This window comes from Mytilus trossulus, chromosome 10, assembly GCF_036588685.1.
Source record: "Mytilus trossulus isolate FHL-02 chromosome 10, PNRI_Mtr1.1.1.hap1, whole genome shotgun sequence".
NCBI lineage: Eukaryota > Metazoa > Mollusca > Bivalvia > Mytilida > Mytilidae > Mytilus > Mytilus trossulus.
In genome coordinates this window covers 77565779-77591329 of record NC_086382.1, presented here as the reverse complement: position 1 = coordinate 77591329, position 25551 = coordinate 77565779, and the positions used below count along the sequence as shown (strand labels likewise).

At 32.6% G+C, this 25551-nt stretch overlaps 1 protein-coding gene across 1 annotated transcript in view; it reads right to left on the bottom strand.

Moving 5' to 3' along the window:
• LOC134688603 (diacylglycerol lipase-alpha-like) overlaps positions 1–25551 on the bottom strand; it is a 65703-nt gene that overhangs the window by 12257 nt on the left and 27895 nt on the right. Inside the window, exons 5-8 of the mRNA XM_063549428.1 lie at positions 19918–20002; positions 5817–5951; positions 4043–4245; positions 1202–1346 (exon numbers count right to left, since the gene is read on the bottom strand). Of these exons, the coding sequence (XP_063405498.1) occupies positions 1202–1346; positions 4043–4245; positions 5817–5951; positions 19918–20002 (568 nt within the window). The remainder of the gene's footprint in view (positions 1–1201; positions 1347–4042; positions 4246–5816; positions 5952–19917; positions 20003–25551) is intronic.

Here is a 25551-nt window from a genome sequence, read left to right as displayed (position 1 = left end):
TTTGTCAGATAAACAAACATCCATCATTTCACATTTATCAGAAAAACTCTTTTTGAATTCAGATGATTATCCTTAAACTTGTTTTTGCATTTAACTTTATGTAAACTGAAGAATAAACTCACAACATTGATCATTATCTTGTCTAACATATAGTGAGTTCATTAAACAGACTTTGATGTTCAGTCTTTGGTATCTTTGTGGATTGATAATTTGGAGAATTTTTTTTTTAAATAATTTAAACATAATACAATGTAATTTACTGGGTTATGGTGACCAATTAGTTGCTTAATTAGGGGTGGAATGTATTAATCTCTAATCTTTTTATATTCAAATGGCAAATTTTATGAAAGGTTTATGGAATGACAATTCATATGCTAAGGGGGAAGAAACATTATGGCCATGTTGTGGCCCTGACTTCAAATAACAGATTTAAAACTGATTGCCATGAAATAGCCTAAATGCCATGCTTAAAAGTGGAGTTAAAACACCAAAAAATCAAATAACAGAAAGTATTATTATTAAATATATGAAATAAAACACTTCAAACGTTAAGACACATTATCTATGGGATCAATGTAACAGTCTTAGAGCGATTATCACTTAGGTTAAGGCTTACTCTTGTATATGACATCACAAATGACATTTCTGCACGTTGGTTATTAGATCATACCATCTTGATAAGTCTTCAATAAAATTTACATCATTTTGAAAATCTTTAAGAATTTGTTTTTCCCATTTGAGGTTTAAGGAAGTTTGCTCCTCCATCTTTTTATTTTTTGCCAGATTTACGAAATCCTCTGGTTTTATCCATGTATTGTCATTAAAAAAAATTGCCCACTAACCCCTACTTTTCTTTTTATATTTTTATAACATACAGTTTAAAAAGCCTTATTTCAAAATTTAATAAAATTCTTGTTATTTTTTCATACTTTTTGAAACGAATAAGGTGCCAATGTTAAATATATGAAAAATCTAGAGAAAAGTATTTCCCGCCAAATTTTCAATGGCTTATATCTTGAAAACGAGCACACGGACCCTTCATTTTTTTCTTCTTTTTTAGTTACTATATTTATATACTATCAATTTATAATAGTCTTTTAAAAAGCTTGTTATTTTTTAACAGAGTAGCGAACATCCTTAAGACCTCTTATAACTCATCCTTTTGTTAAATATATTAATCAAAGATGAAATGTGTACATACATCAACATGGTAAGTCACATAAACCAAATCAGCTTGTTTCAGTCCACTCAGGTGTAACAATGCGGCAAAATTACACTGGCAACAATTATCATCAATTAATTCTACTCCCTTAGGGTGCCTCAATCCACAACAGGAACAACAACACCTGAAATATAATTATCATCAATTAATTCTACTCCCTTAGGGTGCCTCAATCCACAACAGGAACAACAACACCTGAAATATAACTATCATCAATTAATTCTACTCCCTTAGGGTGCCTCAATCCACAACAGGAACAACAACACCTGAAATATAACTATCATCAATTAATTCTACTCCCTTAGGGTGTCTCAATCCACAACAGGAACAACAACACCTGAAATATAACTATCATCAATTAATTCTACTCCCTTAGGGTGTCTCAATCCACAACAGGAACAACAACACCTGAAATATAACTATCATCAATTAATTCTACTCCCTTAGGGTGCCTCAATCCACAACAGGAACAACAACACCTGAAATATAACTATCATCAATTAATTCTACTCCCTTAGGGTGCCTCAATCCACAACAGGAACAGCAACACCTGAAATATAATAACAATCACTGAAACGTATAACACAAAACAACTTTTTGATAATTGAAAATAAAATTTCAATATTGATTTAATTCTGTTCCCTTCTGATGATGAACTATAATTGAAACATATTGTTATAAATTTGTTCTTAAAAGATCTTCCCTATATATATATTGTTGTTACAACAAATGAAATCTATAAGATCCCACATGTATATTTACTTTTTTATTAGATAACACGTACACATTTAAAACAAAATAAACGTGTTTTGATTATCAAACTTAATCCAATTTCTCCCTCCATTTTTTGTCTCTCTAATACCATACTAATAGACAAATGAAATATAATTGCTTTGGGGACCAGTCTTACAAATGTCAACCACAGATGACTGATATAGAAGCAAACAAAATGTGACGTGTCAATTCCAGATAACTCTCAGGACAATAACACGGTCAACAATCATTGATTCTCAAAGAATACAAACACATTTTTGTTATTTGTCGAGTCAGCTTCGGTTAGTTTATCAATAGATTTTAAGAGACTTTTGTTATTGTTAATTATACAGTCATTTTGTGTTAGTTTATCAATAAATTTTAAGAGACTTTTGTTATTTGTAGAGTCATTTTCTGTTAGTTCATTCGTATATAGATTATAGTACAAATTGCTGTCAGTTCATAAGTAAATTTAAAGATTTATTTTATTAGTTGTTGAGTAATTTTCTGTTTGTATATCAATTTGTCTTGTGATTTATTTTGGTAATTGTCCAGTCATTTTCTGTAAGTTTATCAATCGATTATACCCTGTGACCTCTCCCACTCGCCAAAAAACAAATGGAGTGAAAAATACACTTTTTTGTGAATAATATCTCATAGATATATATATAAATTTGAAATTAACTATGAGAAGACAGATTTGATAATATGCTAATAGAAAATAAAATAAAATAGTTTCTTGCTACAAGTAAAATTAAAAAAAAAAAAAAATTCCCTTACAAAGTATATTTTTTAGTTATCTCCCCTTACATTGTGAAGTTGAAAAAATTGATTCTAACAAATATTTGATATAATTCAAAATAGCCTTAACTATTCAATAAATCTTTTATTCTTCTTTATTCAAATAAACACATTAATTGCTTATCTGTCTCAAACTTCCCCTACACAGTATTCTATTTGAGTTATCTCCCATTAAATTTACACTAAGCTGAAAAATTTATTCAAACAAAGAAAAAAATGTTATTTGTTAAAACAGTCCTACAATATTTCAATAAATCACTTATTTTTACATCCTTATGGCAATCTGTCTCAAAATTTGTGGGTTTAAGAAAGAACTAGACTCATTGTGTACTGTTATTTTACAATTTAAAGTTAATCCACCTCATTTCAATTTTCTTGTAGACATTTTAGTATCAATTTGAAAGAAAAAAATCATCATAGCATACATGCATTATAAGTTAGCATAAAATATTCTGTTCATCCTTATAAAAAAAACAAAGCTGTCAAAACATATATCACTAACAAATATTTTTGCTCATAATTCAAATGTCTTTACACATAATGGCATATACATCAAATAAATAGTTTTTGGTCCTTCAAGATCTTGAAATACTTCATGTAAATAAATCATCATCCTTCAGGCTTAGTAAAGGTCAAGAGTAGAAAAAGTAGGATGGTTTGAGAAACTTATGAATACAACATAAATGAAACAGAAATCAATAACATATCAACTCTCATTTACTTGATGTCCAGTTAAGATTATGGCTTTTTGTCTCAAGTATTTTGATGGATAAAAATATTTGTCACTTTATGGTTTTTGTTTTAAAAGATATGTAAATGGATGCTATCTTTTGGCTTCAAAGTTCAGCAAGTATTTATAACAGTGGTATGAGTACAAATGAGAAAAATCTCCACTCAAGTCAAACATTGTTAAGATTCTACAGTTTGAAATTTGAAGACATAGCTAGATTTTTAAACCTCATGTAATGGATGACCTTGTGACCCTTAGTGACCTTGACATTTACCTTAATTGTGGTGTTATTTTACATAGACCACACCCAGTATTTGTCATCATGAAGACTGGCCATCCATATGCTGCCAATGCAAACCTCATGTAATGGACGACCTTGTGACCCTTAATGACCTTGACATTTACCTTAATTGTGGTGTTATTTTACATAGACCACACCCAGTATTTGTCATCATGAAGACTGGCCATCCATATGCTGCCAATGCAAACCTCATGTAATGGATGACCTTGTGACCCTTAATGACCTTGACATTTACCTTAATTGTGGTGTTATTTTACATAGACCACACCCAGTATTTGTCATCATGAAGACTGGCCATCCATATGCTGCCAATGCAAACCTCATGTAATGGACGACCTTGTTGTACTCATCCATGACGTCTGGGTGACTCAGCTGTAGGAATTCTGTTTTTGGTACAATAGGGACTCCTGATAAATATTGGTATACATCATTCTCTGACTGAAATAGAAAATAGGAACTCCTGATAAATACTGGTATACATCATTCTCTGACTGAAATAGAAAATAGGGACTCCTGATAAATACTGGTATACATCATTCTCTGACTGAAATAGAAAATAGGGACTCCTGATAAATACAGGTATACATCATTCTCTGACTGAAATAGAAAATAGGGACTCCTGATAAATACTGGTATACATCATTCTCTGACTGAAATAGAAAATGGGGATTCCTGATAAATACTGGTATACATCATTCTCTGACTGAAATAGAAAATAGGCACTCCTGATAAATACTGGTATACATCATTCTCTGACTGAAATAGAAAATAGGGACTCCTGATAAATACTGGTATACATCATTCTCTGACTGAAATAGAAAATAGGGACTCCTGATAAATATTGGTATACATCATTCTCTGACTGAAATAGAAAATAGGGACTCCTGATATATATTGGTATACATCATTCTCTGACTGAAATAGAAAATAGGGACTCCTGATAAATACTGGTATACATCATTCTCTGACTGAAATAGAAAATAGGGACTCCTGATAAATACTGGTATACATCATTCTCTGACTGAAATAGAAAATATCATTGTACCTAAATATATGTACATTTTTTTTTAAATTTCTATTTCTTACTAAATAGAATGCAGCAATATTTTTCTATTAGTTTCATATCCTAGGTTCATAAACCACTGAGCTTACAAGACCCTTATTTATAGTCAAAGTCATTAAACCAAATCCCCCTGATCATTAACCTAGCAAAAATATTTAAAAAAAAATTAAAAAATAATAATAATTCAAGTGTGAAAACAAGAAATCAGGGTTATAGGAAACTAAAGGATTGACTTTATATAAATCATTAATGCATCTGCAACTATGACCAAAAAAATAATAATGATAAAAATCTTTGGTAAGAAGCCAACTGACAATTTCAGCCTGCTGACTTACTTGTAGATCTTGTCTTGGTGATATTTATTTTCTATTCATACTTTCTGATATATTGATATATTGATAAGTATCTATCAATCTGTAATAGTTTTGAAGATAATAAATAGGCAAAACTGCTAAAGAGGGTCAAGAGGGTAAAAAATCTGCTTTACAGGCATCAGAAGTAGATTTTAAGATAATAGACAAAACTTGAATTTTAGTCTATGCTCTATATTTAGCCATGTCAGCCATGATTGATGGCAAGTGGGATCATATGATACAATGTGGCAAAGCTGGGTTACCAATTGGCTCAGTATAGTGTCATAAAACTTTTGTAAAATTTAGTGAACCACTGAGCCAGTAGAGCTAAAAATAAACCTTTCTATTGTCTCCCTTACATAATTGTCTCCATAGCAACTCACATGTGATACAACATGTCTCATTAGCAACACTCACCTGTGTTACAACAAGTCTCATTTGAATCTTCTGATGTCTCCATAGCAACACTCACCTGTGATACAACATGTCTCATTCAAATCTTCTGATGTCTCCTTAGCAACACTCACCTGTGATACAACATGTCTCCATAGCAACTCACCTGTGATACAACATGTCTCCTTAGCAACACTCACCTGTGATACAACATGTCTCATTCGAATCTTCTGATGTCTCCTTAGCAACACAATTCCAGCAAAAACATCTGATGGAACAACATCTAAATCACGGAAAAACTCTTGTAGTAATTTTGCTATCTCGGCTATAGAATTCTGAAAAAACATGAAAATTTTATATTTTGAGAGTCACTAGATAGTAATGCAACTTTTACAATTACTGTTTCTAAACAAAATATTTTGAGTTAAAACATCAATTTTAAATTATAATGAATTAAAGGTGATACTGTGACCTTTCAATGTTAATTTCTATGTCTCTGTGTCATTTGGTTTCTTAGTTTTATCGTTTCAATTGTTCTACATTGTCATATTGGGACCTTTTATAGCTGACTATTCGGTATGGGCTTTGCTCATTGTTGAAGGCCGTACAGTGACCTATAGTTGTTAATGTCTGTTTCATAATGGTCTCTTGTTGACAGTTGTCTCATTGGCAATCATACCACATCTTCATTTTTACATCTTGTAAAGAGTTGACAATCATACCACATTTTCTTTAACATATTGAAGCAGACAATGTAAAAACCTGTATTCTTAATTGATATTCTTTATCATAAAACTATTTCTACACAATGTATTGTCAAGGTTATAAACAAGGTTAAATGCAGTCAGTTACAGTACAATTACCACAAAAGAATTTACATTCAATGCAATTTGCTTGCGCATACAACACAGTTACAGTATAAATATTGATAATTAACTTTTTTAGGGTGTACCCTTCTTTACAAGCAAACATTCTACATAAAATGTCCAATCTTAACATCAGTCTGTTGCAACAATAGATAAACCCCAATGCTGCTTATCCTTAGATCCTATAAATTTGTCATGACCATGCATATCTTCAATTTGCTATATTACTTTGTTTCAGTCTGCAGTTCAAGTTTTTTTTATTTACTTTGGCTGCATCTAAAAATTAATTACCTTGAACATCACATTAGTGACTTATTATCTTAGAACCAAGGCTATATATTGGATTAAAACTTCTTGTAACCAATTTTATATTGAATAAGTTAGACCAGATAACCTAATCAAACTGGAAATCCATATGTTATAAATTAGGGTAATAGAAATATTTGATTCCTGACTTCAGGACGGAGCGTTATTGATCTGGTTCAATGTTCTCGTTGATTTCTGATGCAGAATGATAAGGAAATTACTACAGGATATCTGTGTTACACGTTACGACACAACGATATCCTGACGATGCAGGCTTAATACAATAACTCTCTACCATATAGAACATTTACACGTTACGACACAACCATATCCTGACGATGCAGGCTTAATACAATAACTCTCTACCATAATAGAACATTTACACGTTACCACACAACCATATCCTGACAATGCAGGCTTAATACAATATCTCTCTACAATATAGAACATTTACACGTTACGACACAACGATATCCTGACGATGCAGGCTTAATACAATAACTCTCTACCATATAGAACATTTACACGTTACGACACAACCATATCCTGGCGGTGCAGGCTTAATACAATAACTCTCTACCATATAGAACATTTACACGTTACGACACAACCATATCCTGACGATGCAGGCTTAATACAATAACTCTCTACCATATAGAACATTTACACGTTACCACACAACCATATCCTTTCTGACGATGCAGGCTTAATACAATAACTCTCTACCATATAGAACATTTACACGTTACGACACAACCATATCCTGACGATGCAGGCTTAATACAATAACTCTCTACCATATAGAACATTTACACGTTACCACACAACCATATCCTGACGATGCAGGCTTAATACAATAACTCTCTACCATATAGAACATTTACACATTACCACACAACCATATCCTGACGATGCAGGCTTAATACAATAACTCTCTACCATATAGAACATTTACACGTTACCACACAACCATATCCTGACGATGCAGGCTTGATACAATAACTCTCTACCATATAGAACATTTACACGTTACGACACAACCATATCCTGGCGGTGCAGGCTTAATACAATAACTCTCTACCATATAGAACATTTACACGTTACGACACAACCATATCCTGACGATGCAGGCTTAATACAATAACTCTCTACCATATAGAACATTTACACGTTACCACACAACCATATCCTGACGATGCAGGCTTAATACAATAACTCTCTACCATATAGAACATTTACACGTTACCACACAACCATATCCTGACGATGCAGGCTTGATACAATAACTCTCTACAATATAGAACATTTATTACACGTAACGACACAACCATATCCTGACGATGCAGGCTTAATACAATATCTCTCTACCATATAGAACATTTACACGTTACCACACAACCATATCCTGACGATGCAGGCTTAATACAATAACTCTCTACCATATAGAACATTTACACGTTACGACACAACCATATCCTGACGATGCAGGCTTAATACAATAACTCTCTACCATATAGAACATTTACACGTTACCACACAACCATATCCTTTCTGACGATGCAGGCTTAATACAATAACTCTCTACCATATAGAACATTTACACGTTACGACACAACCATATCCTGACGATGCAGGCTTAATACAATAACTCTCTACCATATAGAACATTTACACGTTACGACACAACCATATCCTGACGATGCAGGCTTAATACAATAACTCTCTACCATATAGAACATTTACACGTTACCACACAACCATATCCTGGCGGTGCAGGCTTAATACAATAACTCTCTACCATATAGATCATTTACACGTTACGACACAACCATATCCTGACGATGCAGGCTTAATACAATAACTCTCTACCATATAGAACATTTACACGTTACCACACAACCATATCCTGACGATGCAGGCTTGATACAATAACTCTCTACCATATAGAACATTTACACGTTACGACACAACCATATCCTGACGATGCAGGCTTAATACAATAACTCTCTACCATATAGAACATTTACACGTTACCACACAACCATATCCTGACGATGCAGGCTTGATACAATAACTCTCTACCATATAGAACATTTACACGTTACCACACAACCATATCCTGACGATGCAGGCTTAATACAATAACTCTCTACCATATAGAACATTTACACGTTACCACACAACCATATCCTGACGATGCAGGCTTGATACAATAACTCTCTACCATATAGAACATTTACACGTTACGACACAACCATATCCTGACGATGCAGGCTTAATACAATATCTCTCTACCATATAGAACATTTATTACACGTTACGACACAACCATATCCTGACGGTGCAGGCTTAATACAATATCTCTCTACCATATAGAACATTTATTACACGTTACGACACAACCATATCCTGACGGTGCAGGCTTAATACAATAACTCTCTACCATATAGAACATTTATTACACGTTACGACACAACCATATCCTGACGATGCAGGCTTAATACAATAACTCTCTACCATATAGATCATTTGTTACAAGTTACGACACAACGATGTCCTTTCTGACGGTGCAGGCTTAATACAATAACTCTCTACAATATAGAACATTTACACGTTACGACACAACCATATCCTGACGATGCAGGCTTAATACAATAACTCTCTACAATATAGAACATTTACACGTTACGACACAACCATATCCTGACGATGCAGGCTTAATACAATAACTCTCTACTATATAGAACATTTACACGTAACGACACAACCATATCCTGACGATGCAGGCTTAATACAATAACTCTCTACAATATAGAACATTTATTACACGTTACGACACAACCATATCCTGACGATGCAGGCTTAATACAATATCTCTCTACTATATAGAACATTTATTACACGTAACGACACAACCATATCCTGACATTGCAGGCTTAATACAATAACTCTCTACAATATAGAACATTTACACGTTACCACACAACCATATCCTGACGATGCAGGCTTAATACAATAACTCTCTACAATATTGAACATTAAAGCATAATATAGCTATAAATCACATCCAAGCTGTATTTACTGGGTATAAAGAGGATAGTTTATGTCTGGTAATGGTCATTTTCATTCATACTTTCTGATATATTGATATATTAATTGTTCCGGAGAAGTTATGGTTTCTTTAGATTTTAACTTCTATTTTGTCATCTTATATTGATACATCAATCTTGGTACTATTTACATTGAACAACAAGACTTGTGTACAGTGACATAGTGTAGTCACTTTATTTCTCTTACAGTGGATAGTTTCTCATTGGTAATCAAACCATATATATATATATATCCGGTTTATATGATCCGTTCATCCTATATATTGACTCTTAAAATTCAAGAGTTAATCTAAAAATGAGGGTACTTTCTCTAAAAATGAGGGTACTTTTTATATGGCCTTCCAAATACCGTTTCGATCCCTAATTAACATCATTGAAGAGACATTTATTGTCGAAATCCGGATATGGTGTACTAAAGAAATATTGACACCGAATGTTTGTGGCACAACATCCTGTCCACAAGTTAACAATTTTTTTTTCTGTGACGTATTAAATTTATATTAAGATCCATTTTGTTACATCTTGTGATCAATTTTTTTTGGCAATCGCCAATGGCAGTCAGCAGGGCTAAAGAACATCAGTTGTTCGACCTGTTAGTCAAATGCGTTTTGTTTAAATATACTTTTTCACTCTTTTGGTCTTTTGGAAAATGTTGTTTGTGCTGTTTTTAGACCCTTCTACAACGAAATTTGTTTGACACGCACACATATAAAAATTGCGGTTTTTATCCAATGCAGTCATAGGTTTGAACGTAGTTTTCAATTCAGACTCGTTTATATTTTTTGTTTGGGCATGTATCATATTTTCCCTCCAGTTTATATGATCCGTTCATCCTTTATATTGACTCTTAAAATTCAAGAGTTAATCTAAAAATGAGGGTACTTTCTCTAAAAATGAGGGTACTTTTTATATGGCCTTCCAAATACCGTTTCGATCCCTAACATCACTGAAGAGACATTTATTGTCAAAATCCGGATATGGTGTACTAAATAAATATTGACACCGAATGTTTGTGGCACAACATCCTGTCCACAAGTTAACAATTTTTTTTTCTGTGACGTATTAAATTTATATAAAGATCCATTTTGTTACATCATGTGATCAATTTTTTTGGGCAATCGCCAATGGCAGTCAGCAGGGCTAAAGAACATCAGTTGTTCGACCTGTTAGTCAAATCATTTTGTTTAAATATACTTTTTCACTCTTTTGGTCTTTAGGAAAATGTTGTTTGTGCTGTTTTTAGACCCTTCTACAACGAAATTTGTTTGACACGCACACGTATAAAAATTGCGGTTTTTATCCAACGCAGTCATAGGTTTGAACGTAGTTTTCAATTTAGACTCGTTTATATTTTTTGTTTGGGCATGTATCATATTTTCCCTCCAGTTTATATGATCCGTTCATCCTATATATTGACTCTTAAAATTCAAGAGTTAATCTAAAAATGAGGGTACTTTCTCTAAAAATGAGGGTACTTTTTATATGGCCTTCCAAATACCGTTTCGATCCCTAACATCACTGAAGAGACATTTATTGTCGAAATCCGGATATGGTGTACTAAATAAATATTGACACCGAATGTTTGTGGCACAACATCCTGTCCACAAGTTAACAATTTTTTCTTCTGTGACGTATTAAATTTATATTAAGATCCATTTTGTTACATCTTGTGATCAATTTTTTTTGGCAATCGCCAATGGCAGTCAGCAGGGATAAAGAACATCAGTTGTTCGACCTGTTAGTCAAATGCGTTTTGTTTAAATATACTTTTTCACTCTTTTGGTCTTTTGGAAAATGTTGTTTGTGCTGTTTTTAGACCCTTCTTCAACGAAATTTGTTTGACACGCACACATATAAAAATTGCGGTTTTTATCCAACGCAGTAATAAGTTTGAACGTAGTTTTCAATTTAGACTCGTTTATATTTTTTGTTTGGGCATGTATCATATTTTCCCTCCAGTTTATATGATCCGTTCATCCTATATATTGACTCTTAAAATTCAAGAGTTAATCTAAAAATGAGGGTACTTTTTATATGGCCTTCCAAATACCGTTTCGATCCCTAACATCACTGTAGAGACATTTATTGTCGAAATCCGGATATGGTGTACTAAAGAAATATTGACACCAAATGTTTGTGGCACAACATCCTGTCCACAAGCTAACAATTTTTTTTTCTGTGACGTATTAAATTTATATTAAGATCCATTTTGTTACATCTTGTGATCAATTTTTTTTTGGCAATCACCAATGGCAGTCAGCAGGGCTAAAGAACATCAGTTGTTCGACCTGTTAGTCAAATGTGTTTTGTTTAAATATACTTTTTCACTCTTTTGGTCTTTTGGAAAATGTTGTTTGTGCTGTTTTTAGACCCTTCTACAACGAAATTTGTTTGACATGCACACGTATAAAAATTGCGGTTTTTATCCAACGCAGTCATAGGTTTGAACGTAGTTTTCAATTTAGACTCGTTTATTTTTTTTTGTTTGGGCATGTATCATATTTTCCCTCCAGTTTATATGATCCGTTCATCCTATATATTGACTCTTAAAATTCAAGAGTTAATCTAAAAATGAGGGTACTTTCTCTAAAAATGAGAGTACTTTTTATATGGCCTTCCAAATACCGTTTCGATCCCTAACATCACTGAAGAGACATTTATTGTCGAAATCTGGATATGGTGTACTAAAGAAATATTGACACCGAATGTTTGTGGCACAACATCCTGTCCACAAGTTAACAAATTTTTTTTTCTGGGACATATTAAATTTATATTAAGATCCATTTTGTTACATCTTGTGATCAATTTTTTTTGGCAATCACCAATGGCAGTCAGCAGGGCTAAAGAACATCAGTTGTTCGACCTGTTAGTCAAATGCGTTTTGTTTAAATATACTTTTTCACTCTTTTGGTCTTTTGGAAAATGTTGTTTGTGCTGTTTTTAGACCCTTCTACAACGTAATTTGTTTGACATGCACACGTATAAAACTTGCGGTTTTTATCCAACGCAGTCATAGGTTTGAATGTAGTTTTCAATTTAGACTCGTTTATATATATATACGAGTCTAAATTGAAAACTACATTCAAACCTATGATTGCGTTGGATAAAAACCGCAATTTTTATATGTGTGCATGTCAAACAAATTTATATATATATACGAGTCTAAATTGAAAACTACGTTCAAACCTATGATTGCGTTGGATAAAAACCGCAATTTTTATACGTGTGCATGTCAAACAAATTTCGTTGTAGAAGGGTCTAAAAACAGCACAAACAACATTTTCAAAAAGACCAAAAAAGTGAAAAAGTATATATATATATATACATTGTTGGGTTGATGTTTAGACGAGTTGTATATAATATATATAAATAAGAAGATGTGGTATGAGTGCCAATGAGACAACTCTCCATCCAAGTCACAATGTATAAAAAGTTAACAAATACATAGGTCAAAGTACTGCTTTCAACATAGATCCTTGGCTCACACAGTACAGCAAACTATAGAGGGCTCCAAATTGACTAGTGGGCTCCAAATTGACTAGTGTGTGCTTATATATATGACATATGTCCTTATTTCAATATTGAGAGTATTAGTTTTCATGTCAATGTCTGAGGGCATATTGCCAAAAAGTGTATATTCCTATCCCTCCATCATGTCCATAGAACAAATAACACTTTAATAGCAGAAAAGTACTTGTAATTTGGTGTCTTATAAAATTAAATGTATAATTTTAATATTTAATAATTAAAATTGACAACAACACTTCAAAAGATCTGCAATTTAATTATCTATGTCTACATGTTTCGCCTGCAAGGCAGGCTTCATCAGGACAATTTTTATACAGAAATTGAGCCCCTGAAGTACTCAAAGTGGTGCATTGAATTTGACGTCGTCATGGTGAGAGAAACAATGAAAAGTGAAAGTAGCAATACAGAGTTATAAATAGATAAGATAAATATAGAAAATTAAAGTTTGTATACAATGTAACTTGAGTTCGTTTTACTATTATATGATACATGAAATTGTTCTAAAGGCTTGGCATCTAATAGGACGAACTTCCCATGGTTCCTACCACTTCGCAAGGCTTCTCTTCCAACCTGGCCATAGTTGGAGGTTACTACTTCCCGGCGCGTCGGCAACAATAGGAAGATTATGATCGCCGCTGTGGATAATAAAATTGTCAAAAACTGTTCCTTTGTTAATTATTTGGTGACTATATAATTTTTGGATCGTCTGCAGTAGTTGGTCTGTATAATGGCATAGTTGTGAATTCCTAGTTCATTTAAGATCGGCGCCCGTGGTACGTTTCTTCTGCAATCATTTATATCTGCTATCATTTATAGATGTATAGGTGGTATCGGACATCTTGGTCATCTTGATTCAGTTGTTATTTCGTTGTAAGTATGGAATATTCCTTGGTCCATGTATATGCTGGTGGCCTGTAGTTCGGCGCTGTTAGCTTGGCGGTTCCTTTCGGATGCAGGGGTTCACGATTAAATAATAAATTAAATTCCGCGAGGTGAACCAACGCCTGTGAAATCGTTTTGGTAGAGTCCCTGAAGTGGATACCTTGGTATGCCGGGTTGTCAAATCATGCAAATGAATGCAATCCTTAAATAATAATTAAAATTGACAACAACACTTCAAAAGATCTGCAATTTAATTATCTATGTCTACATGTTTCGCCTGCAAGGCAGGCTTCATCAGGACAATTTTTATACAGAAATTGAGCCCCTGAAGTACTCAAAGTGGTGCATTGAATTTGACGTCGTCATGGTGAGAGAAACAATGAAAAGTGAAAGTAGCAATACAGAGTTATAAATAGATAAGATAAATATAGAAAATTAAAGTTTGTATACATATTGCCAAAAAGTGTATATTCCTATCCCTCCATCATGTCCATAGAACAAATAACACTTTAATAGCAGAAAAGTACTTGTAATTTGGTGTCTTATAAAATTAAATGTATAATTTTAATATTTGTACATTCGTATGCTTATAATAGCACAAGAAAACAAGAGATGAGTTTTTAGAAAGTTCATTTGCAAGAAAATGTTGTTTTAAATGGGAGCAGCTATAGAAACAGATTAAAAAATACAAACACTAGACTTGATTAAAACAATTGTCGACTCTTAAAGAAGTTAACGTTAGACAAAGAAACCAGAAAACCATTGATATCCTTTATAGTTGTATGGCCACAAATCATTGTTAAAAGATGTTTATAATTCATGGCAGGCGTAACAGTTTGTAAACTATAAATAGAAGATTGTTCATATGGAATCCTATTTATATTTGAAAATAATATATTTTGAAATAAAAGCACTTCTATTTATATGTATATGGAGATATCATTGATGATTTAAAATCAAAATTCTCTACAGTGATTTGTTAGTCAAACTATTCAATGGTCAATGAAATTTTACCAAACTGGTGTAGAAAACCCAGTCAACTTATACAGAGAGAATATAAATTACTAGTAGTCTATTTCTTATGCACTAATAAGGGGGATATGACCTTTATCTGGACACCAGGATCAGGTGTTTTTAAGCTCTGGATTTCAGAATGACCCCTCAGGTTCGGGGATCTTTTTTTCGAATTTCGGGACCTCAGGATTTCATGTTTTAAGTCCGGGATTTTGGGATTTTGTGTTTTTAAGCGGGGGATTTCAGGATCAGGACCCCTCCTACTCTCCCTCACTTTTGAATGTAATTTTTAAAAATTAATCCTTTATTCATTATCCTGAAAAGTATAACCTTCTAAGGAATAAGTAACCTAATTGCTCTGTTAATGTTAGAAGCTGCTCAGACTTATCTGAATTATCCAGACAGTTATACCTAATAACTCTAACGTGACGGTACCCAAATTGCACCTATTTTGACAGTTTTTTAACCTACGTTTTTTTATGATCAGGAAAAAAATGACAATACTGTGTTCATTTTGTAGCCCTGTCCTTCTTTATTGTAAAGGTACACCAATTTAATTCTTAATCCATAATGAGTCATAAAAAAATGGGTTTGAATCAACCTCCAAACTATCCATGATTCTGTCACGAGGGGTACCCAAATTGCATCCATGCTTAAATTCACATGGTCAAAAGTGTAATAACCGAGCTTTTGTTAAATTTCTTTAAATATTTTGAACAATTGGATATTAGTCCATGCTTACTCTTCATATTTTACGAAATGGATACTCATACTATATTGTATTTGCTAATTGTAAAAAGATGACGTTTTGATGACGTCACATGGTGTCATTTTCAGACATTTTGCTTTTTCAGTAAACAGTCCATCTGTTGATAAATACTGTGAACTTTTTCTGTATATTTGAATATGTTTACCTAAGTTGAAAAACGTGCATAGTATCAAATCATAAAAAATACAAATTGTTTAGTCTCTAGAAAATCTTGTAAGATTACTGTTGCTTTTTTTTCTAAATAGGTGCAATTTGGGTACTCTGTGCAATTTGGGTACCCTTACATTAGCTGTTAATGTTAGGCTAATGATCCAGACTTTAAGGAATAAGTAACCGAATTACTCTAGCTGTTAATGTTAGGCTAATGATCCAGACTTTAAGGAATAAGTAACCAAATTACTCTAGCTGTTAATGTCAGGCTAATGATCCAGACTTCAAGAAATAAGTAACCTAATTACTCTAGCTGTTAATGTTAGGCTAATGTTCCAGACTTTAAGGAATAAGTAACCTAATTACTCTAGCTGTTAATGTTAGGCTAATGATTCAGACTTTAAGGAATAAGTAACCTAATTACTCTAGCTGTTAATGTTAGGCTAATGATCCAGACTTTAAGAAATAAGTAACCTAATTACTCTAGCTGTTAATGTTAGGCTAATGTTCCAGACTTTAAGAAATAAGTAACCTAATTACTCTAGCTGTTAATGTTAGGCTAATGATCCAGACTTTAAGGAATAAGTAACGTAATTACTTTAGCTGTTAATGTTAGGCTAATGATCCAGACTTTAAGGAATAAGTAACCTAATTACTCTAGCTGTTGATGTTAGGCTAATGTTCCAGACTTCAAGAAATAAGTAACCTAATTACTCTAGCTGTTAATGTTAGGCTAATGATCCAGACTTTAAGGAATAAGTAACCTAATTACTCTAGCAGTTAATGTTAGGCTAATGTTCCAGACTTTAAGGAATAAGTAACCTAATTACCCTAGCTGTTAATGTCAGGCTAATGATCCAGACTTTAAGGAATAAGTAACCTAATAACTGTAGCTGTTAATGTTAGGCTAATGATTCAGACTTTAAGGAATAAGTAACCGAATTACTCTAGCTGTTAATGTCAGGCTAATGATCCAGACTTCAAGAAATAAGTAACCTAATTACTCTAGCTGTTAATGTTAGGCTAATGATTCAGACTTTAAGAAATAAGTAACCTAATTACTCTAGCTGTTAATGTTAGGCTAATGATCCAGACTTTAAGGAATAAGTAACGTAATTACTATAGCTGTTAATGTTAGGCTAATGATCCAGACTTTAAGGAATAAGTAACCTAATTACTCTAGCTGTTGATGTTAGACTAATGTTCCAGACTTCAAGAAATAAGTAACCTAATTACTATAGCTGTTAATGTTAGGCTAATGATCCAGACTTTAAGGAATAAGTAACCTAATTACTCTAGCTGTTAATGTTAGGCTAATGTTCCAGACTTTAAGGAATAAGTAACCTAATTACCCTAGCTGTTAATGTCAGGGTAATGATCCAGACTTTAAGGAATAGGTAACCTAATAACTGTAGCTGTTAATGTTAGGCTAATGATCCAGACTTTAAGTAATAAGTAACCTAATTACTCTAGCTGTTAATGTTAGGCTAATGTTCCAGACTTTAAGGAACAAGTAACCTAATTACTCTAGCTGTTAATGTTAGGCTAATGATTCAGACTTTAAGGAATAAGTAACCTAATTACTCTAGCTGTTAATGTTAGGCTAATGATTCAGACTTTAAGGAATAAGTAACCTAATTACTCTAGCTGTTAATGTCAGGCTAATGATCCAGACTTCAAGAAATAAGTAACCTAATTACTCTAGCTGTTTATGTTAGGCTAATGATTCAGACTTTAAGGAATAAGCAACCTTATTACTCTAGCTGTTAATGTTGGGCTTATGATCCAGACTTCAAGAAATAAGTTACCTAATTACTCTAGCTGTTAATGTTAGGCTAATGATATAGACTTTAAGGAATAAGTAACCTAATTACTCTAGCTGTTAATGTTAGGCTAATGATCCAGACTTTAAGGAATAAGTAACCTAATTACTCTAGCTGTTAATGTTAGGCTAATGATCCAGACTTTAAGAAATAAGTAACCTTATTACTCTAGCTGTTAATGTTAGGCTAACGATCCAGACTTTAAGGAATAAGTAACCGAATTACTCTAGCTGTTAATGTTAGGCTAATGATTCAGACTTTAAGGAATAAGTAACCTAATTACTCTAGCTGTTAATGTCAGGCTAATGATCCAGACTTCAAGAAATAAGTAACATAATTACTCTAGCTGTTTATGTTAGGCTAATGATTCAGACTTTAAGGAATAAGCAACCTTATTACTCTAGCTGTTAATGTTGGGCTTATGATCTAGACTTCAAGAAATAAGTTACCTAATTACTCTAGCTGTTAATGTTAGGCTAATGATACAGACTTTAAGGAATAAGTAACCTAATTACTCTAGCTGTTAATGTTGGGCTAATGATCTAGACTTCAAAAAACAAGTTACCTAATTACTCTAGCTGTTAATGTTAGGCTAATGATCCAGACTTTTAAAGCAGCTAAAATGCTGGTACAAATTTAGATTTAATGAAAAAATAGTATAATGCCCAGATAATCGTTTTTGGTTTAATTCTGTCTACTTTCAATACAAAGCTTTATATGAATGCTATCAGTCATATTTATTTCTATTTCCCTGGGACAGGAACTTTGAAGATAATCATAGAAAGAAAAAGATGTGGTACGTGGGCCAATAAGATGACTCTCCATGCAAGTCACTACGTGTAAGTTTAGTAAACAATTATAGGTCAAAGTACGGCCTTCTACATTGAGCATGTTAATATTCAAAACTACAAATTAAGATTTAATAAAGGAAACCCAACAGACTTAATCATTTAAGTATGTTTTAATTAAAGTGTTCCTAGGGCAGGTTAAAGCAAAATAAAATAATACTTTATATAGAATTAATCAATTCCAATACAGAACTATAAGTCAACACTTAATCTTATTTAGAATACTCTCTGTGAATTTAATCTTGTAAGAATAATCTCCTAGACCAGCTGTCACAGGATATAGGAGGACAAATTCAATTATATATAGAAGTGAGTAATAAAACAAAGGCCATATCAATACAATCAAGGCTAAAACAATGTGGTTACAGGGAGCTGTCATTTCACATGTCAAATATCCCAGAAACACTAACAATACAATCAAGGCTAAAACAATGTGGTTACAGGGAGCTGTCATTTCACATGTCAAATATCCCAGATACACTTACAATACAATCAAGGCTAAAACAATGTGGTTACAGGGAGCTGTCATTTCACATGTCAAATATCCCAGATACACTAACAATACAATCAAGGCTAAAACAATGTGGTTACAGGGAGCTGTCATTTCACATGTCAAATATCCCAGATACAAAACCAATAACAAACTTAAGATTCTATAGATGCTTTCCACACTACAACTCAACTTTTGTCATTTGAACCCTACAGTCTACCCTAGCTGTCATATATCCTCTATTATATATCCATTACACATCAGAAGAACAAAACTGTGGTATGCTAATTACTAAAAGAACTTTCTAATTATCATAAGCACATATATATATCATACCATTTTGCTTCTCATTTAGCTGATTTGTTATTTCTCTCAATACAACTAACAAAATCTGACCAGTGATTCCGGTCATATATTTCACCACTATACTCCCTACCCCAACAACTTATGTCTAGTCATATTGTAACATCTGATCTATTTCTATGTTTCTTCCAAATTATATTTGTCCTACATACCCTGTTTCTGCCTTTTCTTTCTACACAACAGCATAATAACTGTAGTCTTCTATCCCAACTTTCTTCATAAGCTCTGATGGCCTTCCTGAAAATACAAAGTTCAGTGTAATTTCTACAAAATTGAATTTAACATTATATAATAGATATTTCTTTCATATATGAATGAAAAAAGATGTGAGGTGTTTGTCAGTAAGACAGCAACACTATGGCAAACAAGAATGTGTCCAAAGAACACGGATGCCCCACTCACACTATCATTTCCAAGTTCAATGGACCGTGAAATTGGATAAAAAGTCTAATTTGGCTTTAAAATTAGAAAGATCTTATCATAAGGAACATGTGTGCTAAGTTTCAAGTTGACTGGACTTCTGATTCATCAAAAACTTTAACCTGAAGTGGGACAGACGGTATGACGGACGGATGGACGCACAGAGCAGAAAACATAATGCCCCTCTTCTATGGTAGGTGGGGCATAAAAACAACCCTGAATAATCTCAAATAAAATTGAGAATGGAAATGGGGAATGTACTCATGTGCCAATCTCAAAGCATACTCATGTGCCAATCTCAAGTTAAATACATCTTGGTCTTAAGATAGTCCAATATTGAATAAAGATATATACAAAATATAAATCAACCTCTAGTAGTTTAGATAAAATATGAAGATTTCTATGAATTAGTTATGAACACAAAACTCATCTAGAAAAAGAAAACATAAAATTATAGCCATTTACAACAATCATGACATGAAATTGACACATGTGGATGATGTGAGGTTCCTGACTTGAGTTTGACACATGAGCATACAGTGAGGTAACTGATGATTTGAGATACAAAAGAATAAGCATGCTGTGAGGTTCTTGATTAGTAATTCACATATGAACATGCTGTTATTTTCATGACTTGAGATTGACACTATAGTCGCCGTCAGCTGAAATTCGTAGCGGTTATCTGTAAAAATAATCTAAACTATCAACTACGTTCACTCGAGATATAGTTTTTCACATTCAATTTATAAATCGCGAAAAGAAAAACCACCACTGACCTACCTTTTAAGTGATTGCACTGCGATAGTCCTGACCTTCACATTTTCCAAGGCTATTTTGAATGGTGGAATCCGCCATTGTTTTTTCCGGAAGGGTTTCCGTGGAGTGCAATTTCATAACATTTGCATAAAGCGCGGGAAACTGTATCACATCAATGAAAAGAACATTTCAGGAAACTGCGTAAAAGACGAATTTCACATGTAAACAAATGATCCTCATAGAAACGAAGATGGCGGAATTACAATGGAAAACATTCTGGAAAATGTGAAGGTCAGGATTATTACAGTGCGATCACTTAAAAGGTAGGTCAGTAGTGGTTTTTCTTTATCGATTTATGAATGGAATGAGAAAAACTATATCTCAAGAGAACGAGGTTAATAGTAAAGATTATTTTTACCGATAACCGCTACGAATTTCAGCTGACGGCGATTATGGAGCATACCTTGAGATCCTGGTTTGAGATTGGCAAATGAGCATACTATGAGGTTTCTTGGGATTACAACATGAACATGCTGTGATGTTCTTCTTTTAAGATTGGCAGATGAGCATGTTGTGAGATTCCTATGTTGAGATTTACACATGTGCATACTATGAGGTTTCTTGATTGAGATTGGCACATGACAGCATATGCCCTTAGGTTCCTCATTTGAGATTGAAACATATGCAAACTGTGAGGTCCTTGACTTGAGATTTACACATGATCATGCTATGAGGTTCTTGATTTGAGATTTACACATGATCATGCTATGAGGTTCTTGATTTGAGATTTACACATGATCATGCTATGAGGTTCTTGATTTGAGATTTACACATGATCATGCTATGAGGTTCTTGATATGAGATTTACACATGATCATGCTATGAGGTTCTTGATTTGAGATTGGCACATATGGCCAAGTTGTGAGGTTCCTATCTTGAGATTCGAAAATGTGCAAACTGTGAGGTTTCTTATTTGGGATTGGAACATGAGCATGATGTTAGGTTCCTGCCTTGAAATTGGCCCATAATCATTTCTGTATTTTCATTGTCAATTTGAAGCCATTACTAAAATACTTAATGACAGGACTAGAAACTTATTCAATTGAAAAAAGTCTGCTTTCAGGTGTTCACCATAGCAATATAAATAGAAATCCTCAATAGTTAGAAACAATTTTCTCAACAACGGATAATTCTGTTTCTGTCTAGACTAATATGTGACTGATATAATAATTTTACAATTATTTCCCAATCACAGAGGAATTAATAAAAGTAAGAAAGGGATGAAACTTGACATCACTGACTCTGTACTAAGGTACTGTGGATTCATTAATTTTCCTTGGTATTAATTTTCTTTGATTGAGTAAAACTTACACTTTTGTAGATATTTAATTTTGTGGTTTTGCAAAAGTCACAGTATACAAAAGAGGACGAAAGATACCAAAGGGACAGTCAAACTCGTAAATCTAAAACAAACTGACAACGCCATGGCTAAAAATGAAAAAGACAAACAGAAAAACAATAGTACACATGACACAACATAGAAAACTAAAGAATAAACAACATGAACCCCACCAAAAACTAGGGGTGATCTCAGGTACTCCGGAAGGGATACAAGTCTATAGTTTGTAATTCGTTTAACATTTAAATTTGTGATTCACCTGCACCCACGAAATCCATGAAAAATTGGAATCCTGGTACCGAAAAATAATGAAACCACAGTTCATATAAACCTATATCACAAACTCTGTGTCATGTTCATTTAAACCTAGATATCACAAACTCTGTACCAAGGTTTATATAAACATATAACAGAAAACTTAAAAGGAAGCTGATTTAAACCACACAATTAAAGTCTTTTACCAACAATTATGTCTAATAGTTGTACTCAATTTTTAATACTTAGCTGTTTTAAGTCAAATGTACTATTTAGGGACTCCAAAGATTCATAAATCATATGCAATCTTCATCTATATATATGTATATAAAAACCATTATAGTTTCAAAATCTAATTTGGAAAAAAACCAATCATGTTTGGCATCAATAATCTAAACCTAACTAAAACAAAAGCCACCTACACAGCTTAGAACTGCACTAATGTAACAGCTACAAGATAAAGATCAGAGCAAATAAACGCTATCAATCTGAAGTATTGATTCAGAAAGAACATATAAAATATGAATTACAAAGTTAAGTTCATTGTTCCCATTGATATTGGCATTTAGAGTAAGAATCCATTCTCTGTAGACATAAAGTCAACAAAGTCAAAACATTTCTCTCAACTGTATTATTATGTATTGGAAACTGTAATATAAAAATTCTCTTTATGCTTGAAATGGGGCCAATATTATTACTGTCTATAATCAACTTGCTGAACTTTTTTACAACTCTACAATTATAATAACCAGTCTAAAAAACCTCTTGTACTGAGACTTTTTTTCAATGTAATGAGAAGTTATTTAGTGATATAATTGAGACATTCTGTTGTATATATACTGAGACTTGGTGTTGTGGATAAATCATAATTAAAATTGTGGTGTACTGATACTTAAAAGTGTTGTGTATTGAGACTTTATGTTGTAGTGTATTGAGACTTTTTGTTGTAGTGTATATTTAGACTTTATGTTGTGGTATATTGAAACTTTTTGTTGTGGTGTTTTAAGACTTTTTGTTGTGGTGTTTTAAGACTTTATGTTGTGTTGTATTGAGATTTTTTGTTGTGGTGTTTTGAGATTTTTTGTTGTGTTGTATTGAGACTTTATGTTGTGGTGTACAAAGACTTTATGCTGTATTGTATTGAGACTTTATGTTGTATTGTATTGAGACTTCATGTTGTGTTGCATTGAGATTTTTTGTTGTGTTGTATTGAGACTTTATGTTGTGGTGTTCTAAGACTTTATGTTGTATTGTATTAAGACTTTATGTTGTGGTGTACAAAGACTTTTTGTTGTATTGTATCGAGATTTTATGCTGTGGTGTACAAAGACTTGATACTGTTTTGTATTGAGACTTTATGTTGTGGTGTTCTAAGACTTCATGTTGTATTGCATTCAGATTTGATCTTGTGGTGTTCTTAGACTTTATGTTGTATTGTATTGAGACTTTATGATGTAATGTATTGAGACTTAATGTTGTTGTGTTCTTAGACTTTATGTTGTATTGTATTAAGACTTTATGTTGTGGTGTTCTTAGACTTTATGATGTAATGTATTGAGACTTAATGTTGTGGTGTTCTTAGACTTTATGTTGTATTGTATTAAGACTTTATGTTGTGGTGTTCTTAGACTTTATGATGTAATGTATTGAGACTTTATGATGTAATGTATTGAGACTTAATGTTGTGGTGTTCTTAGACTTTATGGTGTATTGTATTGAGACTTTATGTTGTATTGTATTGAGACTTTATGTTGTATTGTATTGAGACTTTATGTTGTATTGTATTGACACTTTATGTTGTGGTGTTCTGAGACTTTATGTTGTATTGTATTGAGACTTTATGTTGTATTGTATTGACACTTTATGTTGTATTGTATTGAGACTTTATGTTGTGGTGTTCTTAGACTTTATGTTGTATTGTATTAAGACTTTATGTTGTGGTGTTCTTAGACTTTATGTTGTATTGTATTGAGACTTTATGTTGTGGTGTTCTTAGACTTTATGTTGTATTGTATTAAGACTTTATGTTGTGGTGTTCTTAGACTTTATGTTGTATTGTATTAAGACTTTATGTTGTGGTGTTCTTAGACTTTATGTTGTATTGTATTGAGACTTTATGTTGTATTGTATTGACACTTTATGTTGTATTGTATTGAGACTTTATGTTGTATTGTATTGAGACTTTATGTTGTATTGTATTGAGACTTTATGTTGTATTGTATTGACACTTTATGTTGTGGTGTTCTGAGACTTTATGTTGTATTGTATTGACACTTTATGTTGTATTGTATTGAGACTTTATGTTGTATTGTATTGACACTTTATGTTGTGGTGTTCTGAGACTTTATGTTGTATTGTATTGACACTTTATGTTGTGGTGTTCTGAGACTTTATGTTGTATTGTATTGAGACTTTATGTTGTATTGTATTGACACTTTATGTTGTGGTGTTCTTAGACTTTATGATGTAATGTATTGAGACTTAATGTTGTTGTGTTCTTAGACTTTATGTTGTATTGTATTAAGACTTTATGTTGTGGTGTTCTTAGACTTTATGATGTAATGTATTGAGACTTAATGTTGTGGTGTTCTTAGACTTTATGTTGTATTGTATTAAGACTTTATGTTGTGGTGTTCTTAGACTTTATGATGTAATGTATTGAGACTTTATGATGTAATGTATTGAGACTTAATGTTGTGGTGTTCTTAGACTTTATGGTGTATTGTATTGAGACTTTATGTTGTATTGTATTGAGACTTTATGTTGTATTGTATTGAGACTTTATGTTGTATTGTATTGACACTTTATGTTGTGGTGTTCTGAGACTTTATGTTGTATTGTATTGAGACTTTATGTTGTATTGTATTGACACTTTATGTTGTATTGTATTGAGACTTTATGTTGTGGTGTTCTTAGACTTTATGTTGTATTGTATTAAGACTTTATGTTGTGGTGT